At 44.8% G+C, this 22,044-nt stretch overlaps 1 protein-coding gene across 1 annotated transcript in view; it reads left to right on the top strand.

Annotated features, from left to right (window-relative positions):
- The window catches only part of LOC144770548 (circularly permutated Ras protein 1-like), a 278,089-nt gene that overhangs the window by 159,417 nt on the left and 96,628 nt on the right, over positions 1-22,044 (top strand). The window contains exons 7-8 of the mRNA XM_078655152.1: positions 6,185-6,367; positions 12,113-12,160. Of these exons, the coding sequence (XP_078511278.1) occupies positions 6,185-6,367; positions 12,113-12,160 (231 nt within the window). The remainder of the gene's footprint in view (positions 1-6,184; positions 6,368-12,112; positions 12,161-22,044) is intronic.

Raw genomic sequence — 22,044 nt, 5'->3', positions numbered from 1 at the left:
AGGAAACAGTGTCCCGGTGCCAAAGCGCCGTGACACTGCTGGCCGTGGTATATATATTACCCAAGCACACAATCATTCGATACAGAGTATAGGATAAATGTCCTTACTTGTAAAGAAATAGATCCACGCCCCATAGAACACAGGAGGGGGGTGGGAGCGACAATGGCACACCCTGTAATTAAGGGAAAAAGGGAAACAAATACACACAGAGGAGGATTTTAGAACTGGCAGAATTCCAAGCATTCTACTTATCTGGTTAGAATGGAGTCTTCACAAAAAGGTCTCTTACGCCCGCAACGCTCGGCACCCGCTCGGCACCTAGCTTCACCCTCGCTGGATCTCGTGGATCCATTGCGGTGGGCGAGCGAGGCGTATGTAGGGCGGTGGCTGGGAGTGGACCAATCAGGCGCCTAGGTTGGAAACGAGGCTTGGAGCACAAGGGACGCTGAGCCAATGAGGAAGTAAGGGGCTCGCGTCGGTCGCGTGGTCTCGCGAGAGAATTAGAAAACGAGGCTTGCAGTGACACGCAAGCCTCGAGTTTGAGAAGGGCGGGACTGCCTGGTTATTAAGGGCGTCCGGTGGACTCATGGGTAATTTCGAAAGCGAGGCTTGTGTGAGACACGCAAGCCTCGAGTTGGAAAAGGGGCGGAATTCGCCTTGTTTTGTTTACATCGGAGGGTGGGAGAAGGGATAGCCAAATCGCGTCTGGATTGGCTGGGGTGACAGGGAGGCTTGAAACTCAAGCTCTGGTGGAACACAAGCTTAAATTACAGTGTGGCTGGGATATGTATGATGCGGTATGCGCAACGCCCAGCCAAAGTTACCAAATTTCCAATGGGGATGAATAAAACCACATAAGTCTGAATAGAGTAAGTAACATGGTTATAGACATGGTTATAGACATGAGGATGTTTTCAAGTGAGTCCAAAATGCCCTGGATGTGAAAAAGCCCCTTGACATGTGTGGTCATGGTAAAACCACACATGCTATAACCATGTCTATAACCATGTTACTTACTCTATTCAGACTTATGTGGTTTTATTCATCCCCATTGGAAATTTGGTAACTTTGGCTGGGCGTTGCGCATACCGCATCATACATATCCCAGCCACACTGTAATTTAAGCTTGTGTTCCACCAGAGCTTGAGTTTCAAGCCTCCCTGTCACCCCAGCCAATCCAGACGCGATTTGGCTATCCCTTCTCCCACCCTCCGATGTAAACAAAACAAGGCGAATTCCGCCCCTTTTCCAACTCGAGGCTTGCGTGTCTCACACAAGCCTCGCTTTCGAAATTACCCATGAGTCCACCGGACGCCCTTAATAACCAGGCAGTCCCGCCCTTCTCAAACTCGAGGCTTGCGTGTCACTGCAAGCCTCGTTTTCTAATTCTCTCGCGAGACCACGCGACCGACGCGAGCCCCTTACTTCCTCATTGGCTCAGCGTCCCTTGTGCTCCAAGCCTCGTTTCCAACCTAGGCGCCTGATTGGTCCACTCCCAGCCACCGCCCTACATACGCCTCGCTCGCCCACCGCAATGGATCCACGAGATCCAGCGAGGGTGAAGCTAGGTGCCGAGCGGGTGCCGAGCGTTGCGGGCGTAAGAGACCTTTTTGTGAAGACTCCATTCTAACCAGATAAGTAGAATGCTTGGAATTCTGCCAGTTCTAAAATCCTCCTCTGTGTGTATTTGTTTCCCTTTTTCCCTTAATTACAGGGTGTGCCATTGTCGCTCCCACCCCCCTCCTGTGTTCTATGGGGCGTGGATCTATTTCTTTACAAGTAAGGACATTTATCCTATACTCTGTATCGAATGATTGTGTGCTTGGGTAATATATATACCACGGCCAGCAGTGTCACGGCGCTTTGGCACCGGGACACTGTTTCCTCGCATTGTCTTCCTTCGGGGTCCAATCCCTGACACCCCACTATAGGTAACAAGATATATCTTGTATTTCCTCACAAACAGACTTATAATGGTCTAGTCTGCTCTTTGAGCCACTGCTGCTATACCACATATATGCAACAGTCTGCGCTGAACAGTTTGAATCGGCGTTAGTTGAGGTCCCTCCACCTCGGATTATGGCATGATTTCAACTGCGCAACCAAGGCATACCGGCCACGGCCCTTGATATGTATGCAAGCACGTGTCGAGCCACAAAGTCACCCTTTATGGCCACTGTACATATGCACAATCCAATGACTCGATATTTCTGTGTTTATGTTTGTGTTTGTCTGTCTGTCAATTTTTCCTACAGACTCCTAGGTTCCTCACAAAAGAGGTAAAACCCCCACTACTTATGAGTTTGTTTTTCTTTTTCTTTGTGCACCAATTTTACACATAGTGCTATTTTTAACTTTCACGACCATTGGCAAGGCGGGCCTTAGCGTGCCCCTCCTGTCATTGGCACACTCTCTTACCGGTCCTGATGAAAGCCCAGTAAATTTACACACATAAATGGGCAGAAACATGTTGACCTTCTTTACAGGGTAAACACCAGTATAAAGTAATTGGCTAGTTTCCCTTCACATATCTTATTTTTAATATGTCAGGTTAACCAGTGAATAAAGTTTTTTTGGTACAACCTTTGACATTTTTAAACCTTATAATTTTTCACACTTCATCTTCACAAGAACCTGCTCCGCAGTCTCCTGGCGTCGCAGCACACCGGGGAGGTACTCGATCTCTCCCGGTGGACCCGATGATGAAGCATGTCACCACTAGGGTGAGTGAGGGTTTCCTGAAAAAATAGTGCGTTTTTTCTTGATTTTTGGTCCTACCATCGGATCACTAACAACTGGCCTCAGACTTCACGTGCGACACCCGTCTCTCTCTCTTTTTATACACCTTACCTGTATTGGTCACTCTTCTTTTGATTACTTGTATATTGCTTGGGGACTAAGAGTGCCCTAAAAACCCTTTCTCTCTTTTTGTTGAGGCATGAATATGAGCAGCTTGAAACGAAACAAGTCAATTTATATTTGCATTACAATTGAATAGTTTCTGTTACAAATTATTGTGGAATACTTGTAATTCCGCGGATCGCAAAACCACTGCCATATTAGCTCAATGGGGACAGTTTGGGACAGTCTGATTGGTTGATCTGCAGAAAATTGATGAAGGAGAGAGCCAGGGATGCAGCTGGCTTGAATGCCAATGTGAACTTTGATAATTACAGTACTGACAGCAAGAGAACAGCCTAGGGTTGCTTGAACACCATAGTGTACCTTAGTGGTGGACGACTAGTTTAGAGATAAGTGCAAAACAGGCTCTAGAACCCAGGCCGAAGAGAGGTGAGTGAGAAGTGGGAGCCCAGAGGCACTCATTCTCAGGTGGATTAACCTTCGAGTGCACTGAGGAGAGGTGTGGCTGAGAGGCTGGAGTGAAGATCCATAGTGCAGGTTATAGCAGCAGGGGCGGCTCTAGGCTCATGGTGGCCCTGGGCAGGGAGCATAGATAGGGGCCCCCGGAAGAGGGGTTCCGAGCAGGGCAGAAGCCCCCTCATGCCCCCAGGAACTCAGGAAGGTGTTTGGAAGTGGAACAGAGCCGGAGGCCGCCAAATCCCTGCCAGGGGCCGCCACACAAATATGTATCCAATCTCAGAGGATTATTATATTAAGGATATATATTGGCGTTGTGGCCCCTGGGGTTTGGTGGCCCTGTGCAGGTGCACAGCTTGCACATGCCTAAGGCCACCCCTGATAGCAGCATCTGCACAAGGGCAATCAGTTAGCGAGGCAGATGTGGTGTCAAGGCCAAGTTCTCAGGTAGGGTCACAAACCAACAGAAGTTTCACTTCACAATCAAGCTTCACTTTAGTCATACATAAAGGCTAATGATTATCTCATGTTCTGTATCCAGGTTTAGGCATTTAAGTATTGTGTTTTTGCATCCCACCACAGTCCTCTTTGTACGGTGCTTGTGTGCCCTAAGGGTCTCCAACACTTTACAAAAGCCTCAAATGTGGATTCTGGTCCCTTGTTACACTTTGGACTTGCATGTCAGTAAAGCCCATGCGTGCATGAACCAAGCAGAGATTTCAGGGACAAAAAGAAGTATTTCTTAATTAATTAAGTTGCTGACTGCACATAGATGAATAGGCTGTGATCAGAACTGTGACTATATCTAGAATTTTTAGACAGGAGCCCAGACTCACTCACTTTTCTTGCAAGGGCCAGTATCCCCTGAGTGACAAAGACAGCGTAACTTCACGCGTTCTCATACTAGATGAGCAGCGGAGACCCAGAATGTATAGCAAGGAAAAGAAACCGCAGATAACACTAGGTAAAAATAATTATTATGAATTTTATATTAAAAACAATAACAGTCCCCATGAATGTATGAATGCAATTGATACCTGAAGAGGTCATTAACAGTTTATAATAGTACCAGGTTACACATCATAGGATTATTAATAATGTTCACAAAGCAGAACACAAAATGACAGCCAGTGTTAGGATGTGATACCACAACTATTTTGTATTCGGTTTAATTTTAGTTAAAAGCACACAGTAACAGAAACTAACATAAAATAGCATACTTATTTACAAATTCACCATCAAGTTATTAATGCACTGTAGATATTAAGATGCCATTCTGGAATAGATAGTTACCTAGACTAAGGTACAGGCTGTTACAATAGTCTGACCCAGATCAAACTTTGTCCAGAACTAAGGAGATTGTATTTTTCATGAAACAGAAACCAGGAATCCTTGTCATGCGGTAGCACACACACAAGTGGAACGTCCAAGCACAAATTCCTGCTCCAATGACAGGTGGCGACCAAAAATGACCCTTATTTTTCTTACAGATGCCACTGAGCAGAGCTGGGATAAAACAGGTCGCTGGTTGTGTACCAAGGACCCCCGTCCAGAATCACCACCTCTGTCTGTTTAGGGTTGAGCTCAGCACATGTTTCTATGCCCAAGTGTCTTACGGGGAGCCTGAACTTGTACATTTTAGGTTATTTGATTTACCATTGTTAGGCAGAGGACGATGAATGCTGGTAACCGAGCCATAGGAGCTGAGAAATCTCTCTTTAGGTTGTCATGGGAATGGTAACTTTGTTAGCTCAAATTAATTCTTCCCAAATATAAAGCAATTCAAAACTTGTGTGATAAATCGTTTGACATTTCTGAGAAATGATAAGCTCTTATCTAGATTTTGTATTAAACTTCATCCATTTCTCTGCTGTCATTCTAGAGATCAGCTTTACTATTGCTCCCAGTGAGTTTTATTAACTGAAAACATTTGGTTCAAGAAGCTGTTCCTTAAATGGGTACTAAAGCCAGGGTTATGTCTGCACTGAAGACGTGTAGACCTCCTTGGAGGTCGCCTGTTGATGCTGCATGTGAGCCTGGCGTGGAGGCGCTGAAGCCTCCCACGAGTGGGATTTCGTGATTGCTTTGGATAGGACTGGTTTAGGAAGAGACCTGGATGCAGATAGAGAGAAGCCTGTTAGTCCATGATCAGAACACATGAGTAATAAGGATAGATCTGTGACAACATACTGTGATGCTAGAAGTTCAAGGTTAGCTAGAAGCCTACAAGAGCCCTGATGATCTGGTTGATCGCTCTGGTATTGTGATCGCCCAAGATTAGATGTTTAAGTTTAACATCTAACTGCAGAAAACAGACCAAGAAAGGTTTCACGAGGCATTCAAAGAGGCTGGACTATACACTGGGAAAGAGCGGCCATGTTGAACAGCACGAGGCACTACAATGATCTAACAGGGACTTGGTTCTGGCGGCGAGGTGCATTCTTGGATGTAGTGCAGGAGAGCTGGACGTGAATTGGGTGCGCTGGACGTGTTAGGACCCATTATTGGTCGAGGCCTCTTGTTTTGAGCTGTGTCTGGTTCCTGCACCACATCACGAGAAGAAGAAACAGGGGCGAAGTTTATGGAAGTGCCAACAGAAAGCACATAGGATGGTGGGCTTATAAAAAAGTACGATGTGAAAGATAATATAGATCACTGGTGTTAGGATGCTTAGCCATGCCATGCTGTGCATTGTTTTTATGCTGTATTATTCTTTTCTGTGGTAGCTTATGCTACCATATACTGTGCTGTGTCTTATTTCTAATGCATCTGCTGCCTTCTTGGCACGAAGCAGTTGTAGTTAAGCGACTGATTCGACCTTGAATTGCCCCTCACTGACAGATGTGCACCACTGTTTTTATTCCAGTTTTGGCACTGTGATTTCTGTGGCACTTCATCCCCTGTAGAGAGTGGCTGTGTGGCACCACATCCTGGGGGTGATAACCTGTACATGGGATTCCCTGACCAGGATGGAAAGCCCTCAAACATGGACGACCCCTTGCTGATCTTCTGCATAGACACCTCCGGCAGCATGTGTGTGACGTCTAAGGTGAGCAATAGTTCTTTCCAATGTAACTGAGATCTGGGGCATGGCCAACAGGTGGAGTTCTAAAGCACCCAAAGGAATCCCCCCAATACATAAAGGAAATCTCTCCCAAATCATATGTGAGATCAGAATCCCAGATATTATTCTTCTGGTCTCCAGCACAGTGTTTGACAAGAGCTATATAATATGATTATGACTCTAAGAATGGAATTGGATGTGGGTATAAAAGCAGTCTGTGAATTCTGTTGTTTCTGATGTTGTGCATTGGTTTGGGTCACTTCATATATTTGTGGAAAGGGACAGGGAAAGAGGAAATCCAAGAGGAAATCAAAACTTTTATCTTCAATCCAGTTGTTCTGAAAAGCCAGTAGGGCTCGGTTCACACAAACCTACCAGCGTATACAAGCCTTAAATGGACAGTAAGTATTTTGATATCCTGAGCCCAGTCTAATATCATGTATTTTGCAGACACCATCCTGCCAGACCCTTTCCCTATTGCCTTTACTCTCTCTCTACTTGTGGGCAGATGTTTCACATACATTGGTGGAGATCACTGAAACCTTTAAAGATCAAATGACAATTTGTACTAAACTCTCTATGGACATTAAGTCTGTTAGTTTTGTCAAGAAATACTTTACTGGCATGAGCCTGCCCCATTATCTTCAAAATATAAAATGTCTAAGATTTATTTCCACTATTATGATGATACCTGTCAGTAAGCAATAGAACTCCTGTGTTCGGTCAATTATTTTGTCTACATATGTGCATCAACATTTTGGGAGTAGGGGAATGGCTACCACCGAGTAATGACCACACACGCCATTTTGAGGAAAGGCATTTAATCATTGAATTCTAAAAATGGATATAGGACAGGTACCGACCATCTTTCACCATTATCAACTGAATAAATATGTTATCATCACTCATGGTCATAAATAGCTACTGGAAGGGAAGGAGGTATTAAAGTATGCATGCTAGGTAGCGGTGGGTCCTAATACCTTTATTTTTGCTAAAAGCTCAGAGAGGGTTAGGCAATAGTGTCATTGTGAGATAGAATCGTGATTGGTCCGTTGACCTAAAAACAGATGAAAACATATAAAAAATAAGGAAAGTTCGAACTTCACTTTGTAAACACTATCACTGAGAACAAGACATATATTGCTTGACCGTGAACCACTGCAGGGTTCAATAATTCCACCAATGTGGTAGGCCCAAAGAAAACGTTGTATTCTTTATATCAATGGACAACTGCAAGCATGGAACAGCATAATATAACATGGCAAGATTTATGCGATTAAAAATTACAGACTGACTAAATTATGCAGTTTTCTGGGGTCATGTATTTGTACCAAATGTGCAAAGATTGACAATTCCAACAGATGTAGCATATAAATGAAAGTAAGTTTTCAATTACTGATGAGTTTAGGCACTCAATACGTCATCATACAAGCATTGTATCACTCATTCTTTCACACATACATTTATTCATCCATCCACTGGATTCTTATATTTATCTTTAGCTTGCTTAATCTCCACAACGGCCCCTCGCGGCGGGATGCCTGACTTTCACCTTGTGGATACCCTGCTATCTCACAGGGGAATACCAGGAAGGGTTCCCTAAGCAAGCGCCGGGAAACCCACTGCGGGTAGCTGTGCGCTATATAAGCTCAACTACATTTACATTTACATCTTTGTCACCATAGCTAACTCAGGCTTATTGTATTCCGCATAAGCTTTCCCACAAAGCAACTATTGGCATATAGTCATAAAAGTACAAATATTTGCAAAATTTGAGTTGGGAAAACAATATGCAGCCCTTCTGAGAAAAGGAAACTAAGATTTTCAAAATACAAATCTTCTACTTAGGTGATTGTCATAAGGTGTAGGCAACACTCAAACCCCTCCCTACTACTAGTGTAAACTGTGATAAGAAAGAAAATACCTGCCAAGAAGCTTTAAAAAGGTCTAATTACAATCCACCCTTCAAGGCCTATTGCCTTTAACATATGCTTTCACATTAAATAAATCAGGCCTTCTAGCTTTGTTGTAACTTTTCATAATATACCGATCAGGCATTTAGCCTTGATCAATGTTACCATAACCAACTCAGGCCTGTTGTATTGAGCAGAGGCTTTTCCCCGAGGTAAACAGTGCAATATATACACTTTTTTCTGCAGACACACAGAATATCCCCCAATCTAAATCTGTACCTCTCTGAATAGTGCTTTCGTGCTTTCAAAGTTCTATTTATATTGATCACATAAGTTCTAAGGAACATCATGAATAGATGCAGGTGTGCTGTCAAACTAGACCTAAAAAGGCAGGACTCCGGATCAATCAACTGCTGTAATAATTCTGTGAAAATTATATCTGGAAAGCATTAAACAATCCTTCCTAAAACAGCATTACAAGGAGTCTCAAAGTGCAAATCTTCTACCCTGGGGGCTTTTCACTTAGTGTATCCAACACCAAAACCCTTGCCTGTTGCCTGCTACGACAATATGTGAGAATCCCTGTACCAAAATGCCTGCTTACAAGCTTTAAAACAACGTAATGACAATACATCCTGAAAGACATATAGAATTAAACATAAGCCTATCACAATAAGCCTGCTCTCTACTGCTCTCATAGGGCTTTGCATCGTACATCAGCTTGCGTCTTACCCTATTATGAGACCGTTCTGAAAACTTTCTTGCTGCACTATTGGTAATGCGATATCCCTTCAACTCCAGCTTGTAATTGGTAAATTACAGTAGAACAAATGATAGTAAATTACAGTTACTTAGCAGGCAATACATCGGGGTCATTAAATATTTATATTTAAAAAACCATTAGAAATTCTTTGAAAAAAGCAAAGATTAAAGGGATGTTATAGTTAGTTGAAAATGTCAGTTAGAACATACTGTTTTAAATTAACAAAACCACTGATATTCACCAGTTATAGTTATCTTAGGTAACTATAATTTGTGCTCTATAGTAACTATAAATTCCGGCCACGCCATGCACAGTGTTGTTATCAATTATGTCATTTCAGATGTCACAGTGAGGTTATCAATGTAGCCATAAAACATGTAATGAGTGATGTAATATATGAGGTACTTAGAAGCGCATGGCAGGGGCCTAGAATTATGTTCTCCAGCCTTTCATTCTTTGATTGATAAGCTTGCACCAGTACCTATGTTCAGCATAGTCTCAGCGGACTTGTACCTGTACATACAATCATTATAGTCTCAGATGAGTGATAATCCTTGTACCTGTACATATATTCAGCATAGTCTCAGCCGAGTCATAACCCTTGTACCTGCAGATATGTTCAGCATTGTCTCTTTACAAGTACATATGTTTAGCATAGTCTCTGCTGAGTCATAATCCTTGTACCTGCACATATGTTTAGCATTGTCTCTTTACAGGTACACATGTTTAGCATAGTCTCAGATGAGTGATAATCCTTGTACCTGTACATATATTCAGCATAGGCTCAGCCGAGTCATAATCCTTGTACCTGTATATATATTCAGCATAGTCTCAGCCGAGTCATAATCCTTGTACCTGCACATATGTTCAGCATTATCTCTTTACAGGTACATATGTTTAGCATAGTCTCTGATGAGTCATAATCCTTGTACCTGCACATATGTTCAGCATTGTCTCTTTACAGGTACATATGTTTAGCATAGTCTCTGCTGGGTCATAATCCTTGTACCTGCACCTATGTTCAGCATTGTCTCTTTACAGGTACATATGTTTAGCATAGTCTCTGCTGAGTCATAATCCTTGTACCTGCACATATGTTCAGCATTGTCTCTTTACAGGTACATATGTTTAGCATAGTCTCTGCTGAGTCATAATCCTTGTACCTGCACATATGTTCAGCAATGTCTCCCTACAGGTGCATATGTTTAGCATAGTCTCTGCTGAGTTATAATCCTTGTACCTGCACATATGTTCAGCATTGTCTCTTTACAAATACATATGTTTAGCATAGTCTCTGCTGAGTCATAATCCTTGTACCTGCACATATGTTCAGCATTGTCTCTTTACAAGAACATATGTTTAGCATAGTCTCAGCCGAGTCATAATCCTTGTACATGCACATATGTTCAGCATTGTCTATTTACAAGTACATATGTTTAGCATAGTCTCTGCTGGGTCATAATCCTTGTACCTGCACATATGTTCAGCATTGTCTCTTTACAGGTAAATATGTTTAGCATAGTCTCTGCTGAGTCATAATCCTTGTACCTGCACATATGTTCAGCATTGTCTCTTTACAGGTACATATGTTTAGCATAGTCTCTGATGAGTCATAATCCTTGTACCTGCACATATGTTCAGGATTGTCTCTTTACAGGTAAATATGTTTAGCATAGTCTCTGCTGAGTCATACTCCTTGTACCTGCACATATGTTTAGCATTGTCTCTTTACAGGTACATATGTTTAGCATAGTCTCTGCTGGGTCATACTCCTTGTACCTGCACATATGTTCAGCATTGTCTCTTTACAGGTACATATGTTTAGCATAGTCTCTGCTGAGTCATAATCCTTGTACCTGTACATATATTCAGCATAGTCTCAGCCGAGTCATAATCCTTGTACCTGTATATATGTTCAGCATAGTCTCAGCCGAGTTATAATCCTTGTACCTGCACATATGTTCAGCATTGTCTCTTTACAGGTACATATGTTTAGCATAGTCTCAGCCGAGTCATAACCCTTGTACCTGCACATATGTTCAGCATTGTCTCTTTACAAGTACATATGTTTAGCATAGTCTCTGCTGAGTCATAATCCTTGTACCTGCACATATGTTCAGCATTATCTCTTTACAGGTACATATGTTTAGCATAGTCTCTGCTGGGTCATAATCCTTGTACCTGCACATATGTTCAGCATTGTCTCTTTACAGGTACATATGTTTAGCATAGTCTCTGCTGGGTCATAATCCTTGTACATGCACATATGTTCAGCATTGTCTCTTTACAGGTACATATGTTTAGCATAGTCTCTGCTGGGTCATACTCCTTGTACCTGCACATATGTTCAGCATTGTCTCTTTACAGGTACATATGTTTAGCATAGTCTCTGCTGAGTCATAATCCTTGTACCTGTACATATATTCAGCATAGTCTCAGCCGAGTCATAATCCTTGTACCTGTATATATGTTCAGCATAGTCTCAGCCGAGTTATAATCCTTGTACCTGCACATATGTTCAGCATTGTCTCTTTACAGGTACATATGTTTAGCATAGTCTCAGCCGAGTCATAACCCTTGTACCTGCACATATGTTCAGCATTGTCTCTTTACAAGTACATATGTTTAGCATAGTCTCTGCTGAGTCATAATCCTTGTACCTGCACATATGTTCAGCATTGTCTCTTTACAGGTACATATGTTTAGCATAGTCTCTGCTGAGTTATAATCCTTATACCTGTACATATGCCAGTATTTTCTCAGCTGAGTGATTATACTTCTGCCTGTACATATGTTCAGCATAGTCTCAGTCGAATGATAATCCTTGTATCTGTACACATATACAGCACAGTCTCAGCCAAGTGATATTTATTATACTTGTACATATGTTCAGCACAGTATCAGCCAAGTGATAATCCTTGAACCTGTACATATGTTTAAACATAGTCTCAGCCAAGCGATATTTCTTGTACTTGTACATATGTTCGGCACAGTCTCAGCCAAGGGATCATCCTTGCGCGGACACCTATGCTCATCACTTTTCTTTCATTCCAGCACGAGGACGACGAAGACCATGAGGGACACTACACCACAAGGATGCAGGTAATGATCCATGGATGGGGGGGTGTTTACTGTCTCGGGTGGTGTAAACATTGCTCGTGTGCATGGTGTACATATTCAGCTCTGTCTGGCCTGATGCATCCACTCTCTGTCTGTGTGTGATGTGAGCCATTGGCTGTGTCCGTTGTGAATCACTGGGTAGGCTTGACATCCAGCACTGATTTTCAAAACTCCTGGTAGGATGACGACCAGCTAAATAAATTAATCAATAGATAAGTAAAGTGGTGGGTGGGTGCCTGCTGCAGGGCGTTAGCTGTGCTTCTAATTCAAAGCTTGTGCATATTGTAAAGCACTGTGCTGGCTGTGTGTCTGGTGTCATCTTCAGCTGTGGTCCTAGTGTAAAACTGTGGCTCTGTTTCTTATGAAGCATTTTCTGTGCCAAGTGTAAAGGTTGGATTGTGCCTTTGGTGCACAATATTCTGCACGTCTTGTCTCAAAGGTTGGCTTTGACCTGGTGTAAAGTGTTGGCTATGTGTGTGGAGTTAAGGTTTGCCTGGCGTAGAGCATTGTCTTTGTGTTTTCTGTACAACATGGTGTGTACACGGTGTAAATTGTAAGCATCAAGAGCTGAGCTCGCTGTAAGTGGTGGAGCAAAGGTATTGGCTGTTAGGGGCGGTGTAACAGCACTGCCTGTGGGGCTGGATCACACCACATAGATTGGTTCCAGGGTTCTGGTTCTATGACAAGTAGGTCCATGACCTTATAAACTACCTTGACCTTTGGCTTCTTCATCTATATGGTCAGGCAACTCCTCGGTTACTTTCAGTTTTCTTATAATATGGGACGAAGGGATTTTATCCCATCTTCCAAATTCACCAAAGTGCCCAGTTTTAAGTTGACAGAATTCATAATGTTAGACCTTTCATTCCCAAAAAAGATTTGAATCAGCTGTTCAGGCGCTGGGGGTATAGCGCCTAGAGTTCAGCAGCACTCTTGTAACCAGACTAAGGCCCCGGGGCCAGATGTACAGCCATTAGGAATACCAATTTCCTAATCCCAATTATCTCCAAATCACAATTAGGAAATCAGTATTCTTAATCTGTGAAGTAATTTTAGGGATAGATGTATGAAGAGCAGTAATAGCGGTTGCCAAATAGCGTTTGTTTGCAAACCGCTATTTAGTTATTGCTATCACTAATGAACAGAGGGGTTATTTAGCCCCTGTTCCTAAAATAGCAAATCGTAGTGGGTCGCAAATAGACTTACCTCATGAATATTAATGAGGTAGGTCGCAATTTGTGATCCACTACCTTTCACTGCCATCACAGGGATGGTGACCTGCTGGGGTCAGGAGACGACCATGTCTGTATCTCATAAAAAAACAATCCTTTTTTTAGGTCTCGGCCTGCGTCGCACTACAAAGCAGTGGGCGGAGTCCAAGATTTTATGTTTTGCCTACAGTGGGGCTTGAACCCGCCCCTCTTCTCCATTGGCTGGCTTCCTAAACGGAGGCCAATCATTGGAGGAGAGGGGCGTCACTCTGTTCAAGCCCCGTCTTTTTGCGATCCGGGGGCTTGTTTTTTGCAGTTTTTAAGCCGTGACGTTATCCGTCACTCAACTGCTAAAAACACGCCCCGAATCGCGAAAATGTTGGAGCTTTGCGGCAGCCATTTCAGGCCGACCGCCGCCGGAAGAAGTCGTCCTCAGGTGAGTGCTTGTTTTCTGTAAGCCTGCTGTGTGCCTGCAGCCCTTCTCTGTGAGGTCCGGAGCACGCCTGTCTGCTGCGTAATATATATGCCTGATCGCGCCTGCGCCGTCTGCATTCTTTCTCTGCCTGCTGAGGCTCTTCCAACCTCAGCTGCTTACTGTATCTGCTGCCTTTCTTCTGTGCTTGCTTTTTCCCCGCTTGCATCTCGTGGCCATGGAGTCTGTGCTTTCTCTCTGCCTTTTGGTGTTGTTCCAGCTGCGGTGAAGCCGTATCCAAGCTTTCTTTCCACGCCTGTGGGGCTGGCTCCCTTTCCTTGCCCAAGAGCTACAGATTCAGACGTGCTCTGGGAGAGTCTCGGAACCGGTTCTACGGCTTCTGTGCAGATCCGAGGCCAGCGGAGACATAGGCAGGAGGGGAGGGCTCGGGCTTGTGCTCTGCGCCAAGTGGGACCGTGTGAAATACTGAGGGGTCCTTCGTAAAGACAAAGGCAGGCAGGCCAGGGGGAACAGTTGTGGAGAAGCACTAAGTGAGGATGGGTGCATGGCCGGATGTTTACACGGGGTAGGGGCACAGGTCAGGGTGCACACATGCTGGGGAGAGGCTCTGAGCAGGATGATTACACAGCGCGAGTCGGGGCTTGGGGATGTGCCCACAGGGTGAGGAGGATCCTGCTGACCAGCATGGGGGGGCAGATGATTAGTCAGATCCCAGATGCCAAGTTCACTCCTGTCCCTTCACTTATTCTCTAGTTCAGCTTGATGATTTGGGTAATGTAAAATATGTCTTTGTGAGCTTGGCAGTCTAAAACTGACCGCTGTCTCATTATGAAAGAGGAGGAACAGGGCATTTAAATCAGCGAGATGAAAGTGGCGCCCTCTTATCCCTGCCTTGCAGCAAGGGTCCTTAGAATGTCCTTTTGTTAGACTTCTGATTGCGTCTGGAGACCTAAAGATCTGTGTTCCGTGGATTGGACCTTTAAAAGGGCCATCCAGTAAATGTGACTGCATCCCTTCCCCCCTCTCAAATTATGCTTCATCAGCAACGAAGATCCGCAAATATCCCCTTGTTTGATGTACGGCTGCACTGCGAGCTTTAACATTATTGACCACTAGATCGTACCTTTAGGGGCAGTCCATAAATAGGAGTCCCAGCCCTGCTCCCTTAGCTCTGCCACGTCAGCAGCCAGGATCCCCAAATGTCCCCCGTGTCTGATGCACAGGTGCGAACTGACGTCTTGTCTAACTTTATTAACTAGATCGTACCTTTAATGGACCGTCCAATCAACCAAAATACATCACAGCGAGGATCCATAAGTGCGCTATTTTCGATGCTGGCTGGTGGGGTCTCAAACCCTCTTGTGGCGTCATTCTTTCTTTAAAGGGGGACTGAGATCAGGGTCAGCAGCTACAAGAAAGTATTTTATCAACAGCAAAGTCTAGGTGCCCTGTTACATGGGTCACTAACTGAAACACGTCATTAACACTACAATGAAATGATGCAGGTGGGAAATCCAGTGCGTGGGGGTGCGCTCTCCCTGTGCACCCCAAAGGATATTTGACTTTAGCCTCATTCTGTTCATTGAAATGCTAATATATTTTTGCCCCTTCAGTGGGGTTTGAGGCTCAGTTTATGCTAGTGTATTATTCGTCTTGTGGTTAATAGAGTTGAGGGGGTGGTGGGGCTGCCACAGCAATCTTTTCCCTTCCTCTTCAGGGAGCCGTCTTGGAAGCGAAGAATGGAGACATGTGCAAATTGTTGTTAATTGGGGTTTCCAGTACTTGCATTTTTATTTTTATTTTTTTATTTTATGCGTTTTTATATAGCGCGGACTTTACCCGAAGGTGTCAGATCGCTTCACAATGGGAACAGTAGCATTACAAGAGGATGCAATTACAGGTTAAAAATTGTATTATCTCCGCCCCTGCTCCCACGTACCCAAACCCCACAAAGAAATAGTTGTGACTCGGTGCAGACTTTATCCAATGCAGTCTGAGTTGGCCCTGCCAGGCTTGAAACAGAAGGCTCCGCCCTGCACATAGTCCCTCTTCCACATCACTCCCTGCCACCTCAGCAGACGGTAACCAGAGACCCTCCAGCCGCCACCCCCGTGGTGGGAGGAGCCAAGGGGTTCAGCGGTCTCGGGAGTGAGCCAGGGGCGGGTGAAATCTGCACCCTGGCAGGCTCTGCCTCTCATCCTCCATGTGCAGAGCGCCGCCTACCCCGGGGCTACATGTCAGGGCAGGAGAGAGGACCCCCTAGCCCCATGGGTGCTTCTGTAAAGATCCCATCCGGTTGCTAAGAGACCGTGTAATTACAGATAGCATCTCACCTGGATGACCTGGCTCAAATAGATGCTGCTTGCCAACAACTACCCCATCGCATCAACGGAGAAGCGGTACTGGACAGGCTAGTGGCTACGTTTGTCCCTTTAAAACTGATCAGAGCGGAGTTATGATCCTAGCTGCCATATCTTCTTGACAGAATTGTGTGATCCTGAGCGGATCACTAGGATCTGCAAACAGCTGATCGCACATCACAGACTTAAAGTGTTGTAAGCATAAAAATAGACCGGACTGTATTTGCCCCGCTCGTAAGCGCCTAGAGGCCACTCACTTTGCTGTGTTGCTCTGTACAGGTGTTCACCCTCGCATACAATAGTGCCACTGCTTCTCATCCCGGTTTTTCTGTGCCTCTGTTCCCCTGGTTTTTCTGTGCCTCTGTTCCCTGCTTGTCATCCCGTTTTTTCTGTGCCTCTGTTTCCTGCTTGTCATCCTGGTTTTTCTGTGGCTCTGTCTGTGTGTGCGTGGCTCTGTCTGTGTGTGCGCGGCTCTGTCTGTGTGTGTGCGTGGCTCTGTCTGTGTGTGTGCGTGGCTCTGTCTGTGTGTGTGGCTCTGTCTGTGTGTATGTGTGTGTGTCTCTCTGTGTGTGCATGGCTCTGTGTGTGTGTGGCTCTCTGTGTGTGTGTGGCTCTCTGTGTGTGTGTGTGTGTGGCTCTGTGTGTGTGTGTGTGTGTGTATGTGTATGTGTATGGCTCTGTGTGTGTGTATGTGTGTGACTCTGTGTGTGTGTGTGGCTCTCTGTGTGTGTGTCTCTGTGTGTGTGTGTGTGTAGCTCACTGTTTGTGTGTGTGTGTATATCTGTGTGTGTGTGTGTGTATATGTGTGACTCTGTGTGTGTGTGTGTGACTCTGTGTGTGTGTGGCTCTGTGTGTGTGTGTGTGTGTGGCTCTGTGTGTGTGGCTCTCTGTGTGTGTGGCTCTGTGTGTGTGTGTGTGGCTCTCTGTGCATGTGTGTGTATGTGTGTGGCTCTGTGTTCGTGTATGTGTGTGTGTGTGGCTCTCTGTGTGTGTGGCTCTCGGTGTGTGTGTGTGTGGCTCTGTGTGTGTGTGTGGGGGGGCTCTGTGTGTGTGGGGGGGGGCTCTCTGAGTGTGTGTGTGTGTGGCTCTCTCTGTGTGTGTGTGTGTGTGTGGCTCTGTGTGTGTGTGTGTGTGGCTCTCTGTGTGTGTGTGGCTTTCTGTGTGTGTGGCTCTGTGTCCGCTAATACTCTCTACTACTCTCTAATGGTCACCTATTGCCATTGTAAATGACAATACCATTTATTTATGTTTAAAAAAAAAAATGCCATTTGCAATGCGAATAGCTCTAACTTTAACAAAGCCGAGGCCATTGCATTGTAAATGCTTTTTCTTTTTTTAATGTAGCATGTTTTCCATAAAAGAAAAAAGAATGTGTTTAAAATTATAAAATGAAGCTTTGAAGTTTCATTTTTTAACAGTAGGCCGTAGTCCATGGGACCACATCCTGCTCTTAAAAAATATTTTTTCAACATTCTCAAAGGAGAAGGGGTCCCAAAAAAACTCCTTCCAATTTGAGAATGGTTGCCACCACTTTTAAAATGGTTAAAGTATTACTGTTTTGCAACTAGAATTCGATCACAAAACAGCAATACATACCATCCTGATTGTGTATTTGAAAGGGACGCCCAAAGCATACCTTTTCCAAATACCAAAACGCACATGCAAATTGCGATTCAGTAACAAGTTACCAAATCCCATTTTGTACATATGAAAAAGCATCTGTACAACTTGAACATGTTGCAGCAGTAGGTCTGAGAGGCCTATTTAAGAGTGAGTTAGGTGATTTAGTGGGGACTCAGACACTGCAGCAAGTAGGTCTGTGAGAGTGGCTTCAGCTGACCCAGAGAAGGATCTGGTCACCCAAATATAAGTAGGTAAAGTAGACCTCCAATTTAGAAGCACCAGTAATACATAGGTGATAGGAGGGAGAAGCTTTCCTATTTGATTTGTGGGTCAGAGTGCTGATTGGGTTATTGAATGCAGAGGGGCAGAGTTACTGGTCCTAGGTCTCTCCAGGCCTTAACAGGCTGAAACAGGGAAGATCCCATCAGAAGATGTTCTTAACCTTTCACCTTTAATCTGGACAGAAAAGGTAGTCACCCTAGATGACCAAATTACGTAGGAAAGGTGGTCACATGACCACCCTGGCACTTATCCAGGTGCACTTGGTTCCTGAAGGGGTTACGGTGCAGTGGGAGAAAGGAAGGGCACAATAATAATAACAAGCATTGGCAAAACCAATAGGCCTTTAGGCCTCCCCTTTGGGACTTATTGGCTTTCCCAGTGGTTTTAGCCATGCTACGCAGCATCACTAATAAACTGGAAAAAAGCCTATGTGACAAGAGGCATGATTTTGTAGGCACACACATGCCTAAACAACAGCACAAGTGGTTTCTTTTGGTTCACTAATCCCAATTGAATTAGTAAACAAAAATTAGTAAACTAAAAAAAGTAATGCAAGAGGGGCACAGGAACACATCTCAGTTCTTAACCCACAGTATGAGCAGTTCTTGAGCACACCCACATACACTGAGGATTATTAAACATTAACACTACGATTGACAGGATGCTTTAAACTCTTTTGTTGCTTTTCAGAACTGTGGGGTCCTATTTTCCTTCCTTCCTCGCCTCTGTGTTCTCCACAGTTGTATTCATACGGACCCCTGGCCTGGTCATCCTCTCGTTTTCACCACTTGCTGTCAGCAGCCACAGTCGGCAGTGCATGCAACAAAATTCGTTTTATTTATTTATATTTTACTTACCTATAACCCTCCATAATCCATAGTTTACTACCCCCCACCCTGCTCTCCCCCTCCCACGTCACCGCCCGGCAGGTACTCCCACTACCAACGGCGGCTGGTTGTCAGTGTAATGAGGCAAAGCACTTGCCTGACAATTAATATGTTTATTCCAGAGCAAGTGTTACATTTGTAAAACAATAATGCTGGGGACCAATGTTTTGCCTAGAAGCCCTTGGCCGGTGGTATCGAAGGTCAGGATGCCAAATGCCAATGCTGCGTATTCTTTATTCCACCTTGTGCCTCTTTAGTCCATCACAAAACACTCTCTGTCTCTTTATAACACTCTTTGGGGTTCTTTTTCAACCATGCTTTCTCCTGTTGTCACTGTTGTCACTGTTTTCAATCGTTCTCTTCCTCCTTTCCCATTTATGTGTTTTTCTCTCTCTTACTCCTGATCAAAGTCTAATGAGGAAATATAAGTGCTGTTCCCCAAAAACGAGTGCTAGTGGGCCTCCCCTGCAACCACCATCTCAAATTAAGAAGTGTTCTAGCCTCACAATATACAGCCTCACTTGTAAGAGGAGTAGGCATTAGTTGCCACTCTGGGATCCAGGTCTAGAGCTCTGCTCCAAACATTCATACATGCAGATGGCTACAAAGGATAAAATACTACAGCAACCAAATCACCACCTGCAGAATCCAACTCAGCAGAATGCCCGAAGGTACTTAATGAAGAACCTGCAGGCATCTAACTGTGCTCCTGCAGCTACATATTTGAGGGTCTTTAGGTACCTAAAAGAGCTCCTGCAGGGTCCTAACAAAGCATCATCAGGCACATCACTGACCTAGTACCAGTTTCAAAAGAGAGCTCCACATGTACCCCGATAAGCATGTGACAGTACCCAGCAGTCTTCTTGGAGGTACTCAACTGTGCTTCTGCAGATATACAATGGTGGCCCTACATGAGCCTAACGCAGCTTCCGGAGGGACCTAACCAAGCTTCTACAGATTCACAGATGATCTCCTGTGTGGACTCTAAGTTTTGTTTTTATAAACACATTTTTCTTTTTAAAACTTTTAGAAAGAGAGAAAAGCAAAAGAAAGACAGAACAGCATGTTCCATGAATAGCCTATAAAATCTAGTACATAGCTGTCATGAGGTGTACAACAACATATACGTACGTATAAGGATTACCGAGGCCCAGTCTATAGTAGTCCCACCACTTGCCCCATATCATGGTATGTTTTTTGAGGCATCCCCTGGCATGATAGGTGGGTTCCTTCTGTTGGGCACACCAGTCCAGTCCCGGCTCCAGGTAGAGAGTGTAGGAAATGTTGTGGACCTCCACTTTCTTTCAATGTCTCTCTTTGCGACCAGGGTAGCTATACCCACCACGGCTCGGTCGCCCCAGGAGCCCCCAGGACTGTCCATAATGCCCAGCTATGTGATTTGAGGCATCAACTCGATTGGCCGGGCGAGGCCTCTGGTTAGAATGTGATGAATTCTGTGCTAATATTTGGCAAATTTGGGGCATTGCCATACCAGATGAAAGAAGTCAGCATCGGGGTAAGTGGAGCAAAAACATGCAAGATGTAGAATCCTGCCTGAAGCTGGATATCTTAAAAAGTGTGCAGGTGATCTCTATGACAGACATCACCCGGTGTTGTAATTCCAATCTTATTACATTTAAATAAGCCGACAACGTGTGCGGGTGCTGGAGGCGGCGACTCCTCCAGAGTGGGGTTTGTTGTGGGAGGTTCTTCTCCCAAACAATGTCGCACTGCACCCTGCACCAGTGCAGGAAGATCACCCTATGACCTTGGGCAAGTCTTGGGGACTGCGGTTGGCATAGACCAGACCGATCACTTTGTCTAAACTCAGACGAGAGCTCTGCTTGATACGCCGGGTCGTTCCATCCCCCCCCGTAGCCAGTCAATAATAACTAAACTGCTCGCACCGTTGGATATAGAGTTGTAGGTCTGCTATTCCCATGCCGCTGTTATAGACCAGGAGCAAAAAGAACATATGATGGACGGAATGCTGAATTGATCAAACATTCACCCCCACTCACAGATCTGGTTAAATCTATCGTTTTTTTGCTCCCCATGCCATTCCAGTTTAAACCCAGCCATATGCAAATCAGTCTTGACCCTGTTCCCCATGGGAACAGTCCAGCCCTTACTGCCAACCAGGCAGGACGCGGCATTTGTTCATGTCAATGCAGGGGGGTGTTCCTCCCTACAGAAAAGAGCGGATCTTGGATCGCATGCACTCAAATTTACACCTGCCGATACTCAACAGAGTTCCTGCAGGAAATTGACAGTACTCCTGACGATTCGCAATGGAAAACCTGCAGGTACCTAATGAGGTTTTGAAGGAACCTAACATAGGTTCTGAAGGAGCTCAAATAAAATACTGCCGTCTTCCAACAAAGCTTCTGTAGCTTCCAAGCAGAGCCTGCGTTAACAATCAGAGAAGTTTTCAGAAGGATATATGCTGTTCCGTGGGTGGAGTACATATATGGAATGGTGTGTTAATTATGAATGATTACACTAACACTTTCTGTCATGGTGCTGATAAGCACATCCTCTGTGCACTGTTAGCCTGGTCATCTAACTAGAAGGTGAGGTCAGACGTCATGGTCCATCGCTCTAACACGCCCATCTTCTCATGGAATTGAATAATGTTACTACTTGAGCTGAACATAAGTGTTAGGTGCAACAGTCTGGCAAATACTAATTATGGAAGTTTACGGCATCCCCCTGGAACGTGCAAACGTTTCACTCAGGTCCCTTCTAGTAAGGTGAACTCCGCTGTTCACCAGGGGCGCTAGGTGGCGCCAAACCAAGATGGCTGCACTGTAGTGAGGCTCTCGCGAGATCGAGCCTTTGAACTATCCTTTTGACCATCCTGACCGGGAAAAACTACCCAGACACCTTGCCATTGTGTCTGCGACACTCTACGGATCACAACGGTGATGAAATCGTCAAAATCGCCCAGCCGTAGGCGGAGATATCCACCAGTCTTCCTGGAAGCGGACTGAGGTGCTGGTCCGGGACCTGCCGATCCGAGGGGTCAGCCTGCTGGGAAACTCCGAGGCTTTGCGGCCTTATCGGAGCT

The sequence above is a fragment of the Lissotriton helveticus genome, chromosome 7 (genome assembly GCF_964261635.1).
Source record: "Lissotriton helveticus chromosome 7, aLisHel1.1, whole genome shotgun sequence".
Taxonomy (NCBI): domain Eukaryota; kingdom Metazoa; phylum Chordata; class Amphibia; order Caudata; family Salamandridae; genus Lissotriton; species Lissotriton helveticus.
The sequence above is the reverse complement of the archived record's forward strand: the minus strand, read 5'-3'. Positions and strand labels throughout refer to the sequence as shown.